This window comes from Dipodomys merriami, unplaced genomic scaffold (genome assembly GCF_024711535.1).
Source record: "Dipodomys merriami isolate MVZ:Mamm:240054 unplaced genomic scaffold, mDipMer1.0.p SCAF_91, whole genome shotgun sequence".
NCBI lineage: Eukaryota > Metazoa > Chordata > Mammalia > Rodentia > Heteromyidae > Dipodomys > Dipodomys merriami.
Window position 1 is genome coordinate 3971400 of NW_027206524.1, and position 18576 is coordinate 3989975.

Consider the following 18576-nt stretch of genomic DNA (forward strand, 5'->3'; position numbering starts at 1 on the left):
TGTTTAAAAATTGCTCTTTGTAGCCGGGCGCTGGTGGCTCACGCCTGTAATCCTAGCTACTCAGGAGGCTGAGATCTGAGGATCGCGGTTCAAAGCCAGCCCGGGCAGGAGAGACCATGAGACTCCTATCTCCAATAAACCACCCGAAAACTGGAAGTGGCGCTGTAGCTCAAGTGGTAGAGTGCTTGCCTTGAGCTGAAGAGCTGAGGGACAGCGCCCAGGCCCAGAGTTCAAGCCCCACGACCGACAAAAAAAAAAAAAAAAAAAAAAAAAATTGCTCTTTGTGATAGAACACCATACTTTTTTTTTTTTTTGGGTCCGGTCGTGGGGCCTGAACTCTGGGCATGGGCGCTGTCCCTCAGCTCTTCAGCTCAAGGCTAGTGCTCTACCACTTGAGCCACAGCGCCACTTCCAGCTTTTTTCTTTTTGCTTATATGGTGCTGAGGAATCGAACCCAGGGTCTCAGGCTTGCAAGGCAAGCGCGCTACCACTGAGCCACCTTCTCAGCCCCAAGAACATAGTACTTTTTAAAAGCATAAAAAATTTAGCATTGAATTTTTTAAAATTTTTTATTGTAAACATACTGTACAGAGGGGTTACAATTACATGGGCAAGATAATGAGTACATTTCTTATCAAGCATTGCAGCCTCCTCCTTTGTTTACCCTTCACATCCCTTCCCAGCCTCCTCCTCCCCAAAGTTGTAAAGTTCTCTTTCGACATGACAACTTGTACTTCTCATTGTTGCAATGGGTCCACCTGTAGCATTAATAAGTTTTTGAAATTCTGTTTTGTTTTCTTAAAGATTTTTACAGAAATATATTCAGAAAGAAACAGAATGTCTAAGAACAGCCAAACCAAATGTCTCCGCCTCAACACAAACCTCCAGACAGAAAAAGATGCAAGAAATTAGTAGCTTGGTCAGATACTTCATCAAATGTGCAAATAAAAGTAAGCAACATTGTATATTATAAATAGTTTAATAGGGTATCTTAAGTTTAATCAGAATATGGTAATCTAAAAATTGATTATAATTTTTAGTACATACCATGATTTCTAATATAGGTTCAAATATTTGGGGAAATTTCTATAAACAAACAAAATCTCAGAAATGAAAGGATGAAAGCTACTGTTTCAAATCCTTCTTCTTGGATCCTCTCTTTATCTGCATACAAGTATGGCTTGTTTTGTTTCTTTTGGTGGTACTGGTGTTTGAACTTAGCATCTTATGCTTACTATTCAAGTCCTCTCACAGTAGAACATACCCCCAAACATTTTCGCCTTAGCTTGTTCTCAAGTAATGTCTGTCTGGTGCTTTTGCCTTGGGCCAGATTTTGGGGGCCACTATTCTCTTACCTCTACTTTCTGTTTGGCTGAGCTTGCAGATGTCCACCATCATGCCTGGCCTGTTTAATAAGACAATTCTCATTAATTTTTTTGCCTAGACTGGCCTTTAACTGTGATCCTCCCATCTCCGTTTTTTACTAACTGGGAAGATATGTAGTCTTAATTACTGAATATAACTTTTGATCATTGTTTTCAAAGTGATCGCCTTTGAGATAGTCTTAATATTTTTCATGACTATTCTTCTCAAAGGTAAGCAGATCTACTTCCTTCACATGACCTAGTTTTATTGTACTCTTCAAAATATTCTTCAGCTTGGGGCTGGGAAGGTGGCTCAGTGGTAGAGCGCCTGCCTTGCATGCTCGAGGCCCTGGGTTCAATTCCTCAGCACCACATAAGCAAAAAGAAAAAAGCCGGAAGTGGTGCTCTGGCTCAAGTGGTAGCCTTGAGCTAAAGAGCTGAGGGACAGTGCCCAGGCCCCATAAGCGGACCCCCAAAAAAACCCAAAAAAACAAAATATTCTTCAGCTTAATTACAGCTCTCCAAGTTTGGTAGTCCTGGGGCTTGGGCTTGGGAACTCTGGGCTTGGGGCACTGTACCTGAGTTTTTGTGCTCAAGGCTAGCAATCTAACACTTGAACCCCAGCTCCACTTAGGGCTTTTTTTTTTTTTTTTAATTTAATTTTATTTGTGAACATACTGTACAGAGGAGTTAAAATTACGTGGGCAGGATAATGCGTACATTTCTTACCAAGCATTGCAGCCTCTTCCTTTGTTTACCCTTCACATCCCTTCCCAGCCTCCCCCCTCCCCCCCAATCCCAATCCTTCTCCCCCCCCCCCCCCCCCGCACCTACGTTGTAAAGCTAGTTTTGGACATGACAACTTGTACTTCTCATTGTTGCAACAGGTCCACCTGTATCCTTAAACAACTGGTTTTTCCCCATCTCCTCCACAAGTTATACTGACATCAAATATAGTGAAAGCAGGGGTTATACTGTGGGGGAGGGATATGCAAAGCAACAAAGAGATAATCTTATAAATGCATTAGAAACACATGCATGAAAGAAAAAAACATTAAAATACACATCTAAGGGTTCATTTTCCTGACATCACATTATCTGACCTTTTCCGCTTGACTCATACATATACTAGATATTACAAATAAGGGAAACCATGGGACCTATGTTTCTTTGGGCCTGGCTTACTTCACTTAATATAATTTTTTCCAAGTTTTTCCATTTCCTAACAAATGGGGCAATGTCATTCTTTCTGATGGAGGCATAGAATTCCATTGTGTATATATACCACATTTTCTTGATCCATTCATCTACTGAGGGGCATCTGGGTTGGTTCCATATCTTAGCTATGGTAAATAATGCTGCAATAAACATAGTTGTGCTGGTAGCTTTAGTGTGGTCTTGTTTGTAAACATTTGGGTAAATGCCCAAAAGTGGGATTGCTGAGTCATAGGGGAGTTCTATGTGAAGTCTTTTGAGGAACCTCCATACTGCTTTCCAAAGTGGTTGAACAAGTTTACACTCCCACCAACAATGAAGTAAGGTTCCTTTCTGTCCACATCCCCTCCAGCATCTGTTGTTGTTAGAGTTCTTGATTTTTGCCGTTCTAACTGGAATGAGGTGATATCCCAATGTTGTTTTGATTTGCATTTCTTTTATGGCTAGGGATGTTGAACATTTCTTCATGTGTCTATTGGCCATCCTTCTTTCTTCTTCAGAGAAGTTTCTCTTTAAGTCTTTCGCCCACTTATTTATTGGGCAGTTGTTTCTTTGAGGATTTGTTATTGGGGGGTTTAATTTTTTGAGTTCCAAGTATATTTTAGATATGAGACCTTTGTCTGTTGTATGGCTAGTAAAGATCTTCTCCCAATCTGTGGGCTTTCTATTGATCTTGCTAGCTATGTCATTTGCCCTGCAGAAGCTCTGCAACTTTATGCAATCCCATTTGTCCAACCTTTCTTTGATTTGTTGTGTTTCCGGGTCTCTATTCAGAAAATTTCAGCCTGAGCCAAGGAGACCTAGGGTTTCTCCTATTCCATCCTGTAATGTTTTCAGAGTGTCTGCTTTGAGTTCAAGGTCTTTGATCCATTTGGAGTTGATTCTGGTGCAGGGTGATATATAAGGATCTAGCTTAAGTTTTCTACATGTAGTTAACCAATTTTGCCAGCACCATTTACTGAAGAGGTTGTCTTTCTTCCATTCTATTGTTTTAGCTCCCTTATCGAAGATTAGATGGCTATAGGTCTGTAGGTTCATTTCTGGGTTTTCAATTCTATTCCATTGAGGACTTTTTTTTTTTTTTTTTTGGCACTTAACTAAAGAATCTCACAGACTTTCCTATCCGGGGTGGCTTTGAACCTTGATTGGCAGATCTTAGCTCCTCAGTAGCTAGAATTCACTAGTGCCAGGCTTAGTTTATATTTTACAGATTAGAACAGAACTAAAATGTCACATTTCTTTCTTTCCTTTTTATTCTTTTTAAATTTTTAGTGATACTGGATTTGAACTCGGGGTCTGAAGTTCATTTGGCAGTTACAGGAATGAGCCATTGGTGTCTAGCCTAGTAATTTTCTATAGCTTAAAATGTGGCCCAACTGGTGAGGCCCTGAGTCCACTCCCCAGAAACACACACACACACACACACACACACACACACACACACACACACACACACACACACACACACACACACACACACACACACACACACACACACACACACACACACACACACACACACACACACACACACACACACACACACACACACACACACACACCCCCCCCCCCCCCCTGAGTCCACTCCCCAGAAACACACACACACACACACACGTAATTTATCATATGGAATTATTTTCATTGTAGCCATTTCAAATGCCCTTTATTTTTTTAAGAATCATTTGTTTCTTTGTTTTGCTATTACATAGGAGCACCCAGGTTAAAATGTCAAGAGCTCTTGATTTATATCATGGATACAGTGAAAGATTCATATAATGGTGTTATATATGGAGCTGATTGTAGCAACATATTACTCAAAGACATTCTTTCAGTGAGAAAATACTGGTGTGAAATATCTCAGCAACAATGGCTAGGTAAGTTTTGAAGGTTGGTTGTGAACTTTTTTTTTCAGTATAAAATGGTATGTCACCAATAAAAGCAGTCTGTCTCTCTCAAATGATCTCACAGTATAATGTATCTTTAGGGGAATTACATGGTTACAAAACCTGATTTTTATTTCCTTTATATCTGAATTATTAAATCTGAATTATTATTAAGCACATTAAGTGCTTACCTATGGAACTGGAATTACAGATTTGAAACACTGCTTTCCTCTTCTCATGGAGTCAAGGAATCCAATGGCAGAAAAAAAAAATGAAGTAGAACTTAAAATGTCGTATGGACTCTTTGGGTACACAGAGCAGTGTGCCTCTGAACCATGAGTATAGGAAATAAGAGAAAACTAAAGAGAAGTGTTGTAAAAGTGAAAGCAAGAGTTTCAGATTTGAAGGGAGGTGGAGAGCATCATAGATATTGTAGGAATGGTATGACACAGAAGTATGGATTAGAGCACTTCCTGAGTTATTGGTAAGACAATGAAAACTAAATGTATTATGATAGAATGCATCAGGATTAACTAGTCATGAAAAAAAAGTTATCCTCACTATACAGCAATGAAAACTTAATTTCTTCCTTAGTGCTTAAGAGATTGTTAATTCAGCCTGCCGCTAAAACATTGTCCAAACAGAAACAAGACTGTTGTGAGAGCACTGTTGTCAAGAGAGGTAAAGAATTAGCAAGTATAGAGACAACACTTTGAGGAGCTTTGGTTTCAAAGACAAAGGAGGGAGTTCTAGTAAACCTGGAGTGACTGGAGTTGTTTTTGTCATAGCTAATCTTGATTGTCAGCTTGATAGGATTGAGAGAAACGTAGGAGATTAGCAAGACACACTTCTGGGTTATGCTGTGAGAGTGTTTCTGATTTTTAAATTTATATCTTTTCTTTCCTTCCACAGTACTGTTTCCTATATATATATATATATATATATATTTTTTTTTTTTTTTTTTTTTTTTTTTTGCTGGTCCTGGGGTTTGAACTCAGGGTCTGGGCACTGTCCCTGAGCTTCTTTTGCTCCAGGCTATCATTCTACCACTTGAACCACAGCTCTGCTTCCAGGTTTTTCTGTGCATGTGGTATTGAAAAATTGAACCCAGGGCTTCATGCATGCTAAGTAAGCACTCTACCACTAAGCCACATTCCCAGCCTTCCATTATAGTACTATGAAAATAAATTATATACTTCTAAATAATTCATGAGTTGAAGGAAAGACATAATACCTAGAAGTGGATAAGAATGTAACTTAGGAAAATTTTTGGATAATAATGAGAGGTATTCTGAAACGGTGATTTATACCATGAAGTGTCTATTTTAGAAGAAAGGAGTCAAGTTAATAAGATCCCCTTACCAAAAAGTAGAAAAAGAACAAGCCATTGCCCTAAAAATTTAGAAAACTTCAAACAAACAAAAAAGCAGAGGCCAATAAAATTGAAGAAGTATCAAGGAATTTACATTTAATGCTATTTGAGGTTTTCTCAATTTAAGAAAGTCCTTATTCATAGGTTGTTTTACTATTTGGCTTTTGAGCTTTTTTGGTTATGGATGAATCTGAAGGCATATGCTCCAGCCTTTTTGAAGAAGCTAATCCTGCCTGTCTGTGTTTCATATATACGTGTGTGTGTATGTGCATATGTGTGTGTGTGTACATATATAAATCTTTTTTTTTAGCTCTGATAGTGTTTTTTTTTTTTTTACTTTTTTTGGGGGGGTCCAGTCGTGGGGCCTGAACTCTACCCCTGGGTGTTGTCCCTCAGCTCTTCAGCTCAAGGCTAGCGCTCTACCACTTGAGCCAGAGCGCCACTTCCGGCTTTTTTCTTTGTGCTTATGTGGTGCTGAGAAATCAAACCCAGGGCCTCATGCATGCAAGGCAAGCGCTCTACCACTGAGCCACCTTCCCTGCCCCAAGTTCTGATAGTTTTGTTGATTGTTTTGTACCAGCCTTTTTAGCCTTTTTACTACTTATGCTAGGGGAATATGAAGGATTATGTGAGAATCTTGATAAAAAATTTCCCACAACAAATGTAAAGCCCTGAAGTCTGCTTTAGTCATTTGGCTCCTATTCACCTGTTCCCCTTGTCAAGTAAAAGGCACATTTCATTTCACATTTATGTCTTTAAATTTGGTGTGTTTTTTTTTTTGGTCGGTCTTGGGGCTTGAACTCTGGGCCTGGGCACTGTCCCTCAGCTCTTCAGCTCACGGGTGAGTGCTCTTCCACTTGAGCCATAGTACCACGTCCGATTTTCTGAGTGGTTTATTGGAGATAAGAGTCTCATGGAATTTCCTGCCCAGGCTGGCTTTTAACCGAGATTCTCATATCTCAGCCTCCGGAGTAGCTAGGATTATAGGTGTGAGCCACTAATGCCTGGCTTGTAAATAAAATTTTACCATTACCTGTTTTGTTCAATAAAACATTTTAAATACTGTTTCTTTACTATGCAAGGAATGCACAGTGAGGTGGTGTTTATATTAGTCTTATTTTTCTGTTCAGTATCATTTATAACTCCATTTCTACAGTCCTGTGACATACAGTTACATACATATAGCATATGCATAGATGTTATTCAAACCAACTAACTCAGGGTTCCCTTTGTGTATTTTTTTCCTAACTAAAATGATTTTTATTTAAACTGATGATGTGGAAACCACTACAGTCCTTATGTTAGCTTTATAAGTTGGAGTAAATTTCTGTTAACATATGCATTACTGTAATAGCATCATTAAGATTTCATTATAGCATTTCAATTCAATATAATGCATAGTCTCTGCCATGTTTTTATTTATTTATTTACTTTTCTTGGTTGTGGGGCTTGTACTCTGGGCCTGGGTGGTGTCCCTGAGCTCTTCAGCTCAAGGCTAGCACCCTATCAGTTGAGCTACAGCACTGCTTTTGGTTTTCTGGTGGTTAATTGGAGGAAAGAGTCTCATGTACTTTCCTGCCCAGGCTGGCTTTGAACCATGATTCTCATATCTCAGCCTCATGAGTAGCTAGGATTACAGACATGAGCCACCGGTACCCCACACCTACCATGTTTTTGTAAATTATTATCTGGTATGAGTCCCATTAAATACAGTTGCTGAAATAACTAATACTTAAATTCAGAGACAATTTATATCACTATTAAATTTAATTATAAAATAAAGTATTTATGGGTGGAATTGAGGCTTGATGCTTTAGGATTTGCTAATCTTCATGAGAGTGATGTTTTACTTCAGTAGCTACTTTTCATCGTGTTTGGAAATATATTTCAGTGTCTCTTGCTTTCCCTCACATCTTATAATCAGAGACCTTGTCTAATTTTTTTCTCTCAGACTGTTTTTGCATATATTTGGATAGTGAACAAATTTGAAAGAGTTGAAGACTTGCCAATTTAGACAAAAGACTGGTTTGTTTATAGGCAGTTCATTTATAAAAAGCTTATGATTCCATCCCTATAACATAGATCACTCTTTTTACTTGTGTCAGTTGTCTCTTCATTTTGTGTTTTGAATTAGGGTACTGATGGAAAAAGGGAAGGTATTATACTTTCCTTGTATCATTGTTAAGAGAATAAACTTTCAACTCCTTTTCTTTGATCAAGAGTCTTCTATCTTCTGTCAACCTCCGTGAAACAGTCCTGTTATTTGCAAGATTACAAGCAAAATAAAATCCAAGACCCTCCATAGTTCATGACATGTTTTACATATATCAATAAAACAGCATTGGCCAAAAACTATAACTGAATATTTCACTATATGCTTTGTTAAGTTTTGATGAATGCTTGGAGAAATAGGTTGTCTGAGATCTGTTTTTTAAACTGATGTTCCCACACTCTGCTGCTCTAGTTATTCTTAAGGCAGTTCTATACAAAATGATACTTTTAAATAGTTCTTTGATTGTTAAATGTAAACTATTGTTGCTTTTGTGGGATTGTGGAATGTTTACATTGAATTGTTGCATCAAACATATTTGATTTAATTTTTTTTCTTTTGTGTGCCAGGTCTGGGTCTTGAACTCAGGGCGTGGGTGCTGTCCGTGAATTTCTTTTGCTCAAGGCTAGTGCTTTATACTTGAGCCACACCTCCACTTTCAGGTTTTTTTTATCTATTTTTTTTTTAAAGCAGCTAAATATTGTTGGTTTTCTTTTCTTTTAGACTTACTGTCTGTGTACTTCAGGCTCTATCTCAAACCTTCACAAGATATTAATAGAGTTTTAGTGGCTAGAATAATTCATGCTGTCACCAAAGGATGCTGTTCACAAACTGATGGGTTGAATTCCAAATTTTTGGACTTTTTTGCCAAGGCTGTTCAGTATGTAAGGTAATGTAATCTGCATCATTTTGTATTAAAAATCCACTTGTTCTTGCCAAGACCATGTTTTAGATTCATTAACTAAAAATGCTATCTTTTAGAAAAATGGTTGTCCTAGATTAGCTTTTTTTTTCTTTTTTTTCTTTTTGTCATTCATGGGGCTTGAACTCTGGGCCTAGGCACTGTCCCTGATCTCTTCAGCTCAATGCTAGTGCTCTACCACTTAAGCCACAGCACCACTTCCAGTTTTCTGGTAGTTAAGCGGAGATAAGAATCTCACGGACTTTCCTGCCTGGGATGGCTTTGAACTGTGATTCTCAGATTTCAGCCTCCTGAGTAGCTACGATTACAGGCGTGAGCCTCCGGTGCCTGTCAAGATAAGCATTTTTTAAATCATTGTATACTAATTGTATATATTCATGAGGTTCTGTGTTAATACATTTATAAAACTTAATGTCTATGCCTATACATAATTAAATCAGAGACCTGAATGTTAAGATCTGAAGCCATAAAACTAAGAGATAATAATGGGAACCCTTTAAGAGATTGATATAAGCAATAATTTTTTGGATAAAATCCCCAAAGCACCAACAGTAAAACAAAAGTAGGTAAGTGTGATTGTATAAACTAAGAAGCTAATATACAGTGTAGAAGAATGAAGATACAAACTAGAATGGAAAAAAAAAATGCCAAGTCTTTGTCTGGCAAAGGATTAATATCCAGAATATACAAAGAAGTTAAAAGACAAATCTTAAATTTTTTTAATAAGCCAGTTTTTAAAAAGAAAGAAATAAAGAAAGACATGGTGGAGTATATCCCAGCACTTGGAGTCTGAGGTAGGAGGATTACAGGTTTGAGGCCATCCTTGGCTAAATTGTGAGACCCTGTCTCAAAAAATAACCAAACAGCCAAACAAAATGGGTACAGGATGTGAATCAGCTACTTTTCAAAAGAAGAAGTTCAAATGGTCAAATTTATTTTTAAAAGCACTCATTAGCTATCTGGGAAATGCAAGTCAAATCACAGTGAGCTATTTCACCCCCATAGAAAGACTGTCATTAAAAATACAAAGCCTAATAAATGCAGGCAAGGATTTTGAGAAAAGCAAATTCCCATACAGTGTTATGGGAATGTAAAATAGGAGCATTGAGCTATCATATTAGAATCAGTGGATTTCCAATGAGCCAGTTAAACTCTCTTTCAGTTACAAAGTTTAATATTCTCCTAAGAAATTTCATCTTCATCTTGTAGATAACATAGTATGCTTTGGGAGCTTGATGTCATACATTTGTGTGGCATTATCCCGTTTATAAATTATTTTTTAAATGGCAGGTTTTACAAATCAGTTTTATATATTTTTAGACAATGTTTTAGCAATAGGCAGAACTAGCAGTAGTCTCTTAAGCACCAACTGTTTGTTGTTGTATAGTGTTGCTGTGATTTTTTTTCTCAGAATGGTTTTGAATCTGAGACTATTGAAAAATTAGATTGTTTTCATATAGTATATTCCTGTTATACCAACTTGAATTTGTTTTCTGTCACAGACAAGAAAAGAGCTCTGTAGGCTTAAATCACATCTTAGCAGCTTTTATTATCTTCCTCAAAACATTGGCTGTCAATTTTCGGATTCGAGTATGCGAATTGGGAGATGAAATTCTTCCTACCTTACTCTATATTTGGGCTCAACATCGACTTAACGATTCCTTAAAAGAAGTACTTATTGAATTATTTCAGCTTCAGATTTATATCCACCATCCAAAAGGAGCCAAAACCCATGACAAAGGTATAAAGGAAACTTCTACTGTTTTGGATTCGCTGCTTCATTGAAATATAGAGGTTTAAATATGGCAGGATTCTATCGGAGATATGACCTTTGGATTAATTTGCTTAATAATGTTATTAGTTGTCAGGATTTTTTAATGCATTTTGGAACTTGAGCCAATTATATCATGCCTTTTCTTTTGTCTAGTGCCAAGTATTGTGAGAAATATAAATAAATATCCAGTGTTGCCAGTTCCCTGTAAGAGGTTATTAATTGTGGGGCTTGAACTCAGGGTTCTGAGCCTCTTTGTGCTCAAGGCTAGCACTCTAACACTTGAGCCACAGCACTACTTCTGGTCTTTAATTGGAGATAAACAGTCTCATAAGGACTTTTTTGCACAAACTGGCTACAAATCACAATCCTTAGATGTCAGCCTCCTGAGTAAGATTATAGGTGTGAGCCACTGTCGCCTGGCATGTTGAGACTTTTGAGTCAGCATTTTAAAAGTGGCATAAGATGACTAGAATCTGTTCTGGAAAAGATTATTGGGTTGGTGAAAATAGTCACAATAAGTGAATAGATCGTGCACATACTGGTTGAATGAAGTGGTGTTTTTCCCTCTTTAACAAAAAAACCATACATGGAGATAACATACTAATTGTATATTCCTCAAAGAAAATATTTAAAAAGGGCTTATGTAAGTTGGAATACATAAGGTGTTTATACCAACGATAATTACTGTGAGATGGACACTCTTTGAATGTTGTCAGAAGAGGCATTAATACTGAAAATATCAGTAATGTTGATGGCCTACACAGCTGGGTAATTTTATGGGAGTTGACAGTGCAAAGTTTGTAAATTACATTTTAATTTTTTTGGATTACAGGTGCTTATGAATCAACAAAATGGCAAAGTATCTTATACAACTTATATGATTTACTAGTGAACGAGATAAATCATATAGGAAGCAGAGGAAAATACTCTTCAGGTTCTCGTAATATTGCTGTCAAGGAAAATTTAATTGAATTGATGGCAGATATTTGTCACCAGGTATAATAGCTGTTGCCACCTCTTGAAGTTTCCTGTTAATTTTCCTTCTGTAATTTTTAGATGTATTTTATCAATAATATATAAAATTACATGTAACTTTTTCTTTCAAAATATACATATGTGAGCTTAGCACTGGTGGCTTAGTCCTGTAATACTAGCTACTCATGAGGTTGAGATCTGAGGATGGCAATTCAAAGCCAGCCCAGGCAGGAAAGTCCATGAGATTCTTATCTCTAGTTTACCACCAAAAGCTGAAAATGGAGCTGTGGCTCAAGTGGTAGAGCATTTATGTTGAGCACAAAATTTCAGGGCCAGTGCCGAGGCCTGAGTTCAAACCCCAGGACCAGCACACAAAAACAAAAACACCCCCACCTCCAATATTTGGAAATACTCTTTTTATTTAAAACTTACCTTTCTTTTTCTTACCAGATATGGGGCTTGAACTTGGGGCCTGGGTGCTGTCCTGAATGCTTTTGCTCAAGGCTAGAGCTCTGCCACTTTGAGCCACAGCTCCACTTCTGGTTTTCTGGTGGTTAATTGGAGATAAGAGTATCATGGAGAGCCGGGCGCTGGTGGCTCACGCCTGTAATCCTAGCTACTCAGGAGGCTGAGATCTGAGGATAGCGGTTCAAAGCCAGCCCGGGCAGGAGAGACCATGAGACTCCTATCTCCAATAAATCACCAGAAAACCGGAAGTGGCGCTGTAGCTCAAGTGGTAGAGCGCTCGCCTTGAGCTGAAGAGCTGAGGGACAGCGCGCAGGCCCAGAGTTCAAGTCCCACGACCGACAAAAAAAAAAAAAAAAAAAAAGAGTATCATGGACTTTCCAGCCTGGGCTGGATTTGAACAGGATCCTCAGACCTCAGCTTCTTGAGTAGGTAGGAATACAGAGATGAGCTACCACAGCACCCAGCTTAAAATACAACTTTTGCACGTAATTGCTTAATGAAAATTCATAATGAACTTTAACATTCTTAAAATATTGTTGATAAGAAATAAGATGACCCTAACTAATGTATTCTTTTTTTAACTTGAATAATACATTTTTATAGCATGAAAAATTACAAATTAATAATTATAACAGTGATTTTTAAGAATTTTTTACTTTGTTGTAAAATCATCACTGCTACCTAATACAGAGTATTTCTGTCACCAAAAGAAATGTAAGAGCTGTAGCATTCAGTCCTAATTCTCTCTTCTATTAGCCATTGGCAGCCAGTCACTGATGTACTTCTTTTTTTTCTGGGGGGGAGGGGTGGGTCTGGTTGTGGGGCCTGAACTCTGGGCCTGGGTGCTGTCCCTCAGCTCTTCAGCTCAAGGCTAGCACTCTACTACCACTTGAGCCACAGCTTTTATTCTTTTGGCTTATGTGGTGCTGAGGAATCGAACCCAGGGCCTCATGCATGCAAGGCAAGTGCTCTACCACTAGCCATCTTCCCAGCCCACTGATATACTTCTAATCTTTGTGGATTTGCCTGTTTTGTTAACTTCAGATAAAATATGTGTTTTTTTTTCTGTTTGGCTTCCTTCATTCAGCATAATGTTCTATCATGAATCAGCCAGTACCCAAACTTCTTATGTTGAATATTTGATTATATGGATAAACTACATTTTACTTAACTACTGATCAGATGGCCTAATCATTATGTAAAATCTTTTTTGTGAGGCTAGGAAGGTGGCTCAGTGGTAGAGTGCTTGCCTTGCATGCATGAGGCCCTGGGTTTGATTCCTTAGCACCACATAAGCAGAAAAAGCTGAAAGTGGTGCTGTCACTCAAGTGGTAGGATGGTAGCCTTGAGCTGAAGAGCTCAGGAGTGCCCAGGCCCAGATCTCAGGCCTTAGGATAAAAACAACAAAAACAACAACAACAAAAAACACTTTTTTGTGGAATTAGAATTTTAACTCCAGGTCTTGTGTTTGCTGGGGCTGGCACTCTACCACTTGAACCATGGCTTCAGTCCTGCTTTTTATCAGTAAACAACAGGAGATAAGATATGGTAAACTTTTCTGGCTAGCCTTGAACCAAATCTCAGCCTCCTGAGTGGCTAGGAATTGTAGGAGTAAGACATCAGTTAAGTAAAACTTTTTCTTAATATCCTAGGTGGAAATTTCACGCATATATATTAGTAATAATTTAAATTTAATCCCTTTGAGAGTATAGGTTTTTTGTTGTTGTTTTTTTGGGGGGATCCAGTCATAGGCCTGAACTCTGGGCCTGGCCGCTGTCCCTTCAGCTCAAGGCTAGCGCTCTACCACTTGAGCCACAGCGCCACTGCTGGCTTTTTTTTTTCTGCTTATGTGGTGCTGAAGAATCGAACCCAGGGCCTCATGCATGCAAGGAAAGTGCTCTACCACTGAGCCACCTTCCCAGCCCCTGACAGTATAGATTTTTGCTTTTAGATTTCTTGGTGTGTTTCAGTAAATCTCTTCAGGAAATAAAATATTTACTTCCTAAGAATGTCATTTTTATCATTTAACATGTTTTTTACTATTTCATACACACACACACACACACACACACACACACACACTTCTATAACTTAATGCTCTTGCATTGTGCATTTCTTGTATCTTCATTTCATAAGGAATTTTTTCCATGGAATGATTAGAAAATGGTAGCAGTTGAAAAAAATATAAGCTTATTTTCATTTTACAGGTTTTTAATGAAGATACCAGATCCCTGGAGATTTCTCAGTCTTATGCTGCTACACAAAGACAATCTACCGATTGCAGTATACCTTGCAAAAGAAGGAAAATAGAACTGGGTTGGGGAGTAATAAAAGATTATCTTCAGAAGTCACAAAATGATTTTGATATTGTGCCTTGGTAAGATGTTATATATTTCCTTATTTATTGGCATTTTAGTCATATTTTTCTCAGAAAACATCTAGACTAAATATTTTGACCGTATTAACTAGACTTTACCTTCTCCATTCAACCAATCTAGTGTCCAGACCCTGGATAGGTCGTTTTACACTCCTGTTATATGTTTTTTAGTATATGCTAATTGTTCAAAGAGGTTTCATTAAGGCATTTCACACATGCATATTCAGTACTTTGATTTGACCCTTCCCGTCCCCTCTTCCTCTGCTTACACTCACTTTACCCTTCCTTTCAGTGAGATTTTGTTTTGCCATCTTCATGAACAAATGTTGGTATTCTTCCCTAGACACCTCCCCACTTATCCCAATACTGGTTGTACTCACCACCTGCTTCTGAAACAGGTAGATACTCTACCAGTTGAATACATCTAGCTCTAATAACTACTTTATTTTGAAGACAGTACCAGGAAAAGTAGGAAGGTGATATTTTAATTAAGATAGTATAAAGGTGTCATGTTTCTATATTTGCCTTTTTAGCTTGTTGGTGGAATTTTAAATTTTTCCATATTCATTTGTTTCCCTCTTTTAGGCTACAGATTACAACTCAGCTAATATCAAAGTATCCTGCCAGTTTACCTAACTGTGAGCTCTCTCCATTACTGTTAATCTTGTACCAGCTTCTGCCTCAACAGCGACATGGGGAGCGAACACCATATGTGTTACAATGTCTTACCCAAGTTGCATTGTGTCAAGGAAGGAAGTCAAATCTAGAAAGCTCTCAAAAGTCAGAATTATTGAAACTCTGGATTAAAATTTGGTGTATTACCTTTCGTGGCATAAGTTCTGAACAAATACAAACTGAAAACTTTGGCTTACTTAGAGCTATTATTCAAGGAAGTTTAATTGAAGTTGACAGAGAATTCTGGAAGCTATTTACTGGCTCAGCCTGCAAACCTTCAAGGTAGGTTGTATATCCATTGTATCAGAATTTACGGATATATACATAGATTTTGATCATTTTCATACTTCAGTTGAACATATTGTATTTTAAATGTACATTTGTCCAGGAGGACTTACATGCAATAAATACATAAATGTGAATTTAATTTTTCAGAAGTAAAATTTTACTAAGGCCGTTTTTTAAAAACTTTATTGTTTTCTTTTTTTTTTCTTTTTGCCATCCCTGGGGCTTGAACTCAGGGCCTGGGTACTGTCGCTGAGCCTCTCTTTGCTCAAGGCTAACACTCTACCACTTGAGCCTCAGCACCACATCCGGCTTTTTCTGTTTATGTGGTACTGAGAAATTGAACCTAGCGCTTCATGCATGGTAGGCAAGCACCCTACCATTAAGCCATACTCCCAGATAATTACCGAGGGGTTACAGTTACATAAATCAGGTAAAGAGTACATTTATTTTTGGATAATATCACTTCTTCTCTCACTCCCAATTTTTCTCTTCCATCCTCATCAACAAGTTGTATAGTTCATATTCAACATACTGTCTAGTGAGTGTCATAGGTGCATTTGTTTACCCTTTTGTCACTCTATTTCTGTGCCTCCTCTTACACATTCAAAGCAAGACAAAATGAAAAAACAAAAACAGCAACAAAACACTCTTGTTTCTATTTCCTGGAGTTCATTTCAATAAATATTATATGAGATACACATAGGCATTGCACCTTTGTGTTCCTCTTCTACAAGTAGGCTGATTGATTTAAAAAATTAATTTCTTTTTTTTTCTTTTTTGGGTCCGGTCGTGGGGCCTGAACTCTGGGCCTGGGCGCTGTCCCTCAGCTCTTCACCTCAAGGCTAGCGCTCTACCACTTGAGCCACAGCACCACTTCCGGCTTTTTTCTTTTTGCTTATGTGGTGCTGAGGAATCGAACCCAGGGCTCAGTCATATAAGGCAAGTGCTCTACCACTGAGCCAACTTCCCAGCCCCTAAAAGATTAATTTCTTACCTGTACAAATAACAATGTAAATAAAATGTATTTATAAACTTTATTTTTATAGACTGAATGCTATTATTATGACCCTTCCCTCATACCTCCACCACTGGTGAAATCAGTAATTTTATTCTATTTTATTTAAAAAAAATTTTTTTTTTGTCCGTTACCAGGTTTGAACTCAGTATCAGTGTGCTGTCCCTGAGCTCTTTTGCTCAAGGCTAGTGCTCTACTACTTTCAGCCATAGCTCCACTTCTGGTTTTCTAGTAGTTAACTAAAGGTAAGAGTCTCATGGGGACTTTTTTGCCCAGGATGGCTTCAAATCACAGTCCTCAGATCTCAGTATCCTGAGCAGCTAAGATTACAGGCGTGAGCCACCACACCCATCATGATTTTATTTTTAAAATGTTATTGTAAAGGTGATGTATAGCTGGAAGCTGGTGGCTCACGCCTATAATCCTAGCTACTCAGGAGACTGAGGTCCGAGGATTGGGATTCAAAGCCAGCCTGGACTAGAAAGTCTATGACACTCTTATCTCCAGTTAACTACCAGAAAATCGGAAGTGGCGATGTGGCTCAAGTAGTAGAGCACTTGCCTTGAGTTGAAGAACTCAGGGACAATGCTTAGGCCAAGTTCAAGACCCACAAGTAGAAAATAAAATAAAGGTGATGTACAGAAGGGCTATAGTTATATAACTTGAGTAATGAATATATTTCTTTTTTGGACAGTGTCCCCTTGCATACTATTATTATAAGATTTTCTTTCCTAATATTGGGGTTTGAACCAGGCGCCTGTGGTTCATGCATGTAATTTTTGCTACTTAGGAGGCTGAAATCGGAGGATTGAGGTTCAAACCCAGCGCAGGCAGAAAAGTCTGTGAGACTCTTATCTCCATTTAACCACCAGAAAACCGGAAGTGGCGCTGTGGCTCAAGTGGTAGAGTGCTTGCCTTGAGCTGAAGAGCTCAGAGACAGTGCCCAAGCCCAGAATTCAAGACCCATGATTGACACCCCCCCTCCAAAAAAAAAATATTGGGATTTGAACAAAGAATCTTGGCTTGCTGTCAGGCTTTCCACCCTTGAGCCATGCCCCTAGCCCTACAAGAGAATTTATTTTTGCCAGTCCTGAGACTTGAGGGCCTGGGCCCTCTCCCTAGGTCTCTTTGTGCTCAGGTCTAGTCTCTACTACTTGAGCCACAGCACTACTTCTGGCTTTTTCAGAGAAATTTATTGGAGGTAGGAGTCTTGGGGACTTTTCTGCCCGGATTAGCTTCAAACCTCAGTCCTCAGATATCAGCCTCCTGAGTAGCTAGGATTATTGGCATGAGCCACTGGAGCCTAACTCCTACAAGAGAACTTTTAACCAAGAATCGTCTCCAGTGTAAAACAGTCTTTTTTTTTTTTAAACTAGACTCTTTTACAGGTTTGTTAACTAGATGTTTGTGTGTAGCACTGCCATAAGCATTGCAGGCAAAGGGATAAGCTTGTCCACATCTCAGAGAACTTACCTTAACCAATGTCTTTGTTTCTTCATAGTCCTGCAGTGTGCTGTTTGACCTTGGCACTGGCTGTCTGTGTGGTTCCGGAAACAGCAAAAATAGGAACAGAGCAGAATGTATATGAAGTTAATAGGAACTTTTCTTTAAAGGAATCAATTATGAGATGGCTTTTATTCTATCAGTTAGAGGATGACATAGAATACAGCACAGTGCTGCCTCCAGTTCTTCAGAGGTAATTTCACTTTATTCATTGTATTGATGAGGGTTTTTTTTGTTAGTTTCATTTTGTAAGATTTCCTCTACTTACTGGAAACTAGTAGAATTTATAATGATACTGCCAAATTTTCCAGGATGAGCCCTAATGAAGTAAATATTCTTGTTTTATTGCATAGGTATAGGTGTACATAGATATTAAGGGATTCTTTTTAATGCCTTAGAGTCTTTTAAGTGAAGCTTTTATTTTTCTTTATAGTAAGCTTCCTCATCTCATGCTGGAGAAAATTCTTGTGAGTCTCACCATGAAAAACTGTAAAGCTGCAATGAACTTTTTCCAAAGTGTGCCAGAATGGTATGTTATCTAATAGCGTTCTGTAATATTTTAAGATACAGCTTTAGTTGCAAAGACATTTTTGGCAGAATAATTTGGTCTTAAGAGCTAATTTGGAGAGAATGAGAGAGGGGGTGACACTGTTCAAAAGGAAATGTACTCATTACCTGACTTACATAACTATGAC

The 18576-nt window shown here is 38.2% G+C and overlaps 1 protein-coding gene across 1 annotated transcript in view; it reads left to right on the forward strand.

The window, feature by feature from the left end:
- LOC138821335 (serine-protein kinase ATM) overlaps positions 1–18576 on the forward strand; it is a 105520-nt gene that overhangs the window by 3075 nt on the left and 83869 nt on the right. Inside the window, exons 4-12 of the mRNA XM_070013482.1 lie at positions 805–950; positions 4289–4453; positions 8608–8773; positions 10309–10547; positions 11413–11576; positions 14231–14400; positions 14986–15357; positions 17880–18074; positions 18315–18410. Coding sequence (XP_069869583.1) covers positions 805–950; positions 4289–4453; positions 8608–8773; positions 10309–10547; positions 11413–11576; positions 14231–14400; positions 14986–15357; positions 17880–18074; positions 18315–18410 — 1713 coding nt within the window. The remainder of the gene's footprint in view (positions 1–804; positions 951–4288; positions 4454–8607; positions 8774–10308; positions 10548–11412; positions 11577–14230; positions 14401–14985; positions 15358–17879; positions 18075–18314; positions 18411–18576) is intronic.